Here is a 6388-nt window from a genome sequence, read left to right on the forward strand (position 1 = left end):
GGCGCGCCCCGCCGGCCGGCCGCGCCGCCGCCTGCTGGACGTGGCGGTGTGCACGGAGCGCGCCTTCGTGGTCTACACCATCACTAAGTTCCTCATGGCGCTCGGGCTCTTCGTGCCCGCCATCCTGCTGGTGAACTACGCCAAGGACGCGGGCGTGCCGGACGCCGACGCCGCCTTCCTGCTGTCAATCGTGGGCTTCGTGGACATCGTGGCGCGGCCGGCGTGTGGCGCCCTGGCGGGCCTGGCGCGCCTGCGGCCGCACGTCTCCTACCTCTTCAGCCTGGCGCTGCTGGCCAACGGGCTCACGGACCTGAGCAGCGCGCGCGCGCGCTCCTACGGCACGCTGGTGGCCTTCTGCATCGCCTTCGGCCTCTCCTACGGCATGGTGGGCGCGCTGCAGTTTGAGGTGCTCATGTCGGTGGTGGGCGCGCCCCGCTTCCCCAGCGCGCTGGGCCTGGTGCTGCTCGTGGAGGCCGTGGCTGTGCTCATCGGACCCCCCTCTGCCGGTGGGCCTCGCGGGAGGACGGGTGGCGCCCCCCAGTGCCCTCTAAGTCCCGGCCCAGGGTGGTGCTGCCAGGAGGAGGGAAAGGGACCCATCAGGCGAGACAGGCTGGTGAGGTCGACCACCACCACCACCACCCCATGACCAATTAGCCCCTGCCCCAAGGTGCCGGGAGGAAACCAACATCAACTGAACAGCGACTTTCCCCACCCCACCCCACCCGAGGCAGGTCGGTCTCACAAAGACCCTGTACAGACACCTGTTCTCATTGTGCACCTGCGGAAATTGGGCTACAAGGCCTGGGACAGGCGCCAGTCCCGGAGTTAGAACCAGGGACTGCCTGGTGGCACATGCTCACGCCCTCCAAACCCTATCGCTGGGCACCCTATCGCTGGGCACTTAAGTCAACAAGGATGGGGACATGTCTTTGGGGCATCTGGGACCAGGAGCAGACTGAGTGCTCAGTGGGTGAACGGGGAGAGGAAGGGGAGGTTCTGGGATGTGCAACATTGTTCTCCTCCAGCACTGAGGCAGGGTAGTCAGGAAGGGCTTCCTGCAGGAGGTGACAGGAGGCAGCCCTGTGGGGAGCTGCACAGCAGGAACCTGCACAAGGTGTCTGGGAGAACGTTCCCATACAGGTTAGCCAGGAACAGGTGGCAAGGTCCAGTGGTTCTGAGGGGACCCATGTGGATTCCATGTGACAGTCCTGCGGAAGCATCTGTTTCTGCCCAGCACCTGGTAGTCAGCACTGATGAGGAGAAAACTCTGCCACTTTGGATTTACCCACCTGTTGAAACGCCTCTTTCTAGGAAGATCACAGAATTAATTGCCTAAACAGGGACACCCTGAAACGGGTCACCAGTACTTCCTCAGGGGCAGCTGGGGCCTCTCTGGACAGAGCAGGCACGATACCCCCTTCTCCCACTTGTAGATGGAATGAGTTTTGTTATGTGCTGTGAGGTGTGATATTCATGTGGTCCTGGGCCTGAGGAATTTATTGCCTTTGGGCAGTTGAGGGCTGGACTCAGGCTGCAGGGGGACAGATAGCATCCACGCTGCCCACCTGGACTGGCTATGCCCATCCCTGGCAAGCTTGGTCATCTCACCTGACAGGTTGAGCTACAAAGCCCCCAAGTTGGTGTGTAACTGGTCCCCAAGCCCACCACCCACAGCCTCAAAACCAGCCCTCTGCTCACCTTAGAGGCTCGGGACCCATTTTTCCACGTCCTCATTTGTGGATGTAAAGGGCAGTGGGAAGTGGAGGAGCCAGTGTGACTTCTCACACCACAGACATGACAGATCCTGGGAGGGACAGGGACAGGACTGCTGGCTGGACTCTGAGGCTACCAAGATACCCACCTTTGGGCAGCCACAGAATGTTCCAGAGAGGATGGAATTCAAAGGGACGACGACACTTCAGAGGAAAGCCTTTACCATGAAATTCTTTTTTTCCTGATTGTGAAAGTTCCATGTCCTTGTGATAGAGAACTTGGGTAACTCAGAGGGGGACCTAGGCATAGCTTCTGCACTAGCCCTGCCTCCCAGTCTGGTGCTCATGGGCCTCGGGAGATAGATCATTGGAGACCAGGGCATCAGACTGGGATGAGCAGGAGGGGAGGGCCCCAGGAGAGCAGGATTGAGTCCAGTTCTCTGCCTAATACCACAGGGCTGTTGGAGGCTTGAGTCAGGGGGTGCCTTATGAACGATAAAGAGTTCCAGATCAGTAGAGACGAGGTCCAGGAAGGGGAAGTGGCATCATAGCCCATCTCATGTTTTGCATCTGTCAAATGGATGTAGGGAGCTGCAGGGTGGGGTCCCTGCAGCCTCTCATCTCCATATCCCCCACCCAGGCCGCCTGGTGGACGCGCTGAAGAACTATGAGATCATCTTCTACCTGGCCGGCACCGAGGTGGCCTTGGCTGGGCTCTTCATGGCCCTTGCCACCTACTGTTGCCTTCGCCACTCTCGGGACGTCCCGCCTGGCCCAGGTGCTGAGAATGGGGCCAGTGACACCGAGGACGCTGAGGCAGACGGGGACTCCGAGGCTGAAGTGGACTCCGAGACCCTGCCCGCGGGCACAGCGGAGCCCGACAGCCTCGTGCCCCTGGAGGTGCTGAGCCTCCAGACCAGGCCCGCAGAGCCCGAGGCAGAGGCCGGGCCCCGGCACCTCAGCCTGGACCCTGAGCTTGATGCCAGGCTGGACTCCGAGCCGGACCCCAAGTCAGCACAGGGGGCAGCGCAATAGCTGAGTGTCTGGATGACTTCAGGAAAGCGGGGTCCCTTCTCACAGCCCCAGCTGCCTGGAGCCTGGTCTAAGGCACGCTCTGGGGCCAAGCCGAGGCCCCAGTTTGATTCCAGAAAACCCCTCCCTTTGCTGCCTGGAGGTCATGGTGGCCTCGTCTCCGTCTCCGTGAGCTGGGTGGCTGGGGGACGGCTCTTTCTCTGGGTTTCCATCCCCTCTGTGCCCGTTGGCTACTTCCCCAAGGGTTTGGCCGGAGAGCATCTGAGGGGGACCCCAGGCAGTGGCGTCACCGGGGGATGCAGAAAACACTGGTGACACGTCACAGAGGCTGATGCCAAACTGATGGTCTAATTTTGGAGCAGTCAGCATTTATTATTTTTATTAAAAATACCCCTGTGGTGAACAACAGAAATAATTTTCAGCTCCACGCTGAGTTAAGGGCCCTCCAGAGTTGCCACTACCCAATCAGAGTGACACTTTTGACAATCATGTGGCTTTTGTCCGCAGTCACAAGCTCGTGCCGTTTTCGTTGCTATTTCATTTTTTTTTGTAGTCGCTGATTTTTATAAAATTTCCTAGTGGTTTAGCTACAATCCTGTGGTAATTAAGGAGCCCTGATGGCATCATGTCTAAGGTGGAAATGCCTGCTATATGAACTGAAAGGTCGACAGTTCAAATCCACCAAGATGCTCCTGGAGAAAACCAGGCAGTTCCTCCCGTAAAGAAGCACGGCCTTGGAAACTCCGCGGAGGGTCCCTATGAGTTGGAACCAACTTTATGGCTGTAAATTTGATTGTGTTAGTTAGTATTTGTGAATCTGTAAGAGTAACTTTTTTGAGGATTAATTAATTAAAAAGGAGAAAACCTTTAAAATATTTTGGCTCAGTTGTTCATTAATAATGTAACTCAACAGAGAAAGATTTTACAAAATTAATTTTGTTGCTAGGGAGCTCTTGGTAACAGCAGCCAGGAAATCAAGAGACGAATTGCATTGGGAAACTCGGCTGTGAGGGACCTCTCAAGAGTACTGAAGAGCAACGATGTCAGACTGGAGACTAAGGTGCGCCTGATCCAGGCTATAGTCTTCACAATTACATGCTTTGCATCAGAGAGTTGGACAATGAATAGGGTTGATAGAAAGAGAACTGATGCCTTTGAGCTGTGGTGCTGGAGAAGAGTGTTGAATATACCATGGACTGCTAAGAGAACAAACAGGTTTGTCCTGGAGAGGGTGAAGCCAGAAGGCACTTTGGAGTCAAGGATTCTGAAGCTTCGTCTGACATACTTTGGGCATGTTCCAAGGAGGGGCTGGTCCTTGGAGAGGGACATCATGTTTGGGAGAGTGGAGGGGCGGCGAAGGAGAGGAAGACCTTCGATGAGACGGGCCGACTCTATGACTGGAGCAGTGGGAATAAGTGCGTTTGAGATGGCTAGGCTGGCACAGGATAGAATGGCATTTAGGGCTCTTGTACATAGGGTCGTTATGAGTTGCAAGTGACTCTATGGCACATAACAACAACATCATCATCACTGATAGTACATACAAGCCCTTTACAGAGTGAACCCTCTTCATCCTGGCCCTAAGGAGGTTGGGTCGTGTCCACCTATCACCGATAAACTGAGGCACGGGGGACCATCCCAGGTCTGGGCACAGGCAGTCCCTGCTGCACCTTTCTGACACCTGCAGAGATGCTGTGCTCTGCCTGACAGCTCCAATTGGGACCCACATGGACCAGTGGCTGCTGTCCTGCGTGGCCCACTCTGAGAACCCCACCTGCTTCCACCCAAGACCGGCCTCTCGGCACTAACAAAGTTTTTTGGCTTTGGACCCTGCCCACCTGTCACACTTCCCCCTTCTGAGGATGAATGATGACTATACTGCCCCAACAGGGACACCCAAGAGTGAAAAGGGCCCCTGTGACACACTGAGCCGTGCTTGGAACTCCTAGGCAAAGCAGCGTGCACAGCACCCCAGTTCTCCCACCTGCAGACGAGAGGAAGGCCGTGTCAGCTGGGCTTCTCCCCAGGCCCAGAGACCTGGCACAGCTGGAGAGGCTGAGATCCCCTTAATTCTTCCAGCCCGAAACCTGGGGTCCCCCACCCAGCATCTGTCCTGCACCCCCTAATAAAGGCTGTTGAGTGATCGAAGAAGAGAGGACATAAGGACCCACAATGCAGAGTCTCAGAGGCCAGGGGAGACTCAAGCCTGGACCCAGCAGATTCAAGTTCAAATCCCACTCTGTCCCTTTCCCCTGGTGTGGACTCGGCCACCCTGTCCATGAAAGGAGATGGCGGGGCCACAACGGCCACTGCGAGGAATGAATGATACACGTGAAGGGCCCATGACTGCTTCCCAGTGAGCACACCAAACATGGGGGGTTTTGGGAAATGGTGTTGGGAAGGGAATCTGAGGCCACTGCAAACAGCCCACTCCATCTGGGTTTGTTTATTAAATACAGGCCCAGTGCCCCAGCCCTCTCAGAGGAGGGACTGAGCTGGGGGACAAAATAAATAAAGGCCTCCGAGGTGAGGTGCACAGGACTAGGCCAGGCCAGGTCAGGGACACAGGTGACACTGGCCCTGACATCGGCCACCCATCCCCGACCCCCCTCCTGGCGGATTCCATGTGGGGCCCGTAATGGTGACTCACGAGCAATGTCCTGGACTCCATGCCCATTCCAGCCCCCTTCGCCTGCCCTCTGCTTCCTGAGCCAGGCCCAGAGAAGAGGCTCTCTAACGAGCTGGAGAAAGAGGAGTGCAGACAGCAGTGTCCAGGTCCAGGGCAGGCCTGCCCATCCCTCAAGGCAACAGGCTGCTGCTCTAGGGCAGAGGAGCAGGGAGCAGGCACCCTGGCCAGCAGGCTTTTATGTGCCACCCTGTGTCCAGTCCAGGGGCCCCATCCTGACCCCCTGCTGTGCTCCTCCCACACACCCTACCCCCTGATCCACACCCCCAGGGGCACTCAGGAGCCACGCCAACTGCCATCCTTGTCCGCGCCATCCTTGTCCACGGGCCCGGCAGCCCCTCGCGCCTCCTGGGAAGGCTCTTTGGTCCTGTCTTCCTCCTCCTCTTCCTCCTCATCCTCCCTGTCTGTGAAGTCCTCCTGGGTGAGGCCATAGGCCAGGGTGGTGTGCGCCAGGTCCACCTCGATGGGGAAGACGTCGGCACCCCGCAGCACGGCATAGCAGTCGTTGTAGTACTTGGACATGGTGGACACGAAGCGCTGCAGCTGGAACACGATGTCCTGGACTGGGGTGGGAGGCCGGGCACCATGGCTGTGGCTGCCACTGGACAAGGTGTCCTGAGTACCCTCATGTCCCTCACTCAGCCCCGGGAGCCAGACACGGCAGCCGCACAGAAGAAACCGGTGCCTCTAACCCAGGTGGGAGGGCGTGGACTGGGCTTGACCTCGTGAGGCCCAGGGGTGGGCACCAGCGCCTCATCCTCCACTCGGGCCTCCAGGGCGCGGGACTGGTTTAGCCCTCAAGGCCTTGGCTTTCAGAGATGAGTGTCCATTCTCCCACCCCGAGGATCGCTTCTGGGACAGGACCACCCACTCCCATAATGCCCACTCACCCTGCAGCCGCCCATCCCCCTGCCGCCCCGCGCACCACGCTGCCCCCGCTCCCTGGGCTGCCCCGCTC

General features: G+C 57.9%; 2 protein-coding genes across 2 annotated transcripts in view; one reads left to right on the top strand and one right to left on the bottom strand.

Annotated features, from left to right (window-relative positions):
* SLC16A8 (solute carrier family 16 (monocarboxylate transporter), member 8) overlaps positions 1 to 2747 on the top strand; it is a 4184-nt gene extending 1437 nt beyond the window's left edge. The window contains exons 4-5 of the mRNA XM_006890211.1: positions 1 to 506; positions 2353 to 2747. The exon at positions 1 to 506 is cut by the window's left edge and continues 12 nt beyond it. Coding sequence (XP_006890273.1) covers positions 1 to 506; positions 2353 to 2747 — 901 coding nt within the window. The remainder of the gene's footprint in view (positions 507 to 2352) is intronic.
* Positions 2748 to 5706: 2959 nt separating this feature from the next.
* Positions 5707 to 6388, bottom strand: part of PICK1 (protein interacting with PRKCA 1) — a 22209-nt gene continuing 21527 nt past the window's right edge. Inside the window, exon 13 of the mRNA XM_006890212.1 lies at positions 5707 to 6052. Coding sequence (XP_006890274.1) covers positions 5707 to 6052 — 346 coding nt within the window. The remainder of the gene's footprint in view (positions 6053 to 6388) is intronic.

Source organism: Elephantulus edwardii, unplaced genomic scaffold, assembly GCF_000299155.1.
Source record: "Elephantulus edwardii isolate Elephantulus edwardi_28Jun2011 unplaced genomic scaffold, EleEdw1.0 scaffold00086, whole genome shotgun sequence".
Classification (NCBI taxonomy): domain Eukaryota; kingdom Metazoa; phylum Chordata; class Mammalia; order Macroscelidea; family Macroscelididae; genus Elephantulus; species Elephantulus edwardii.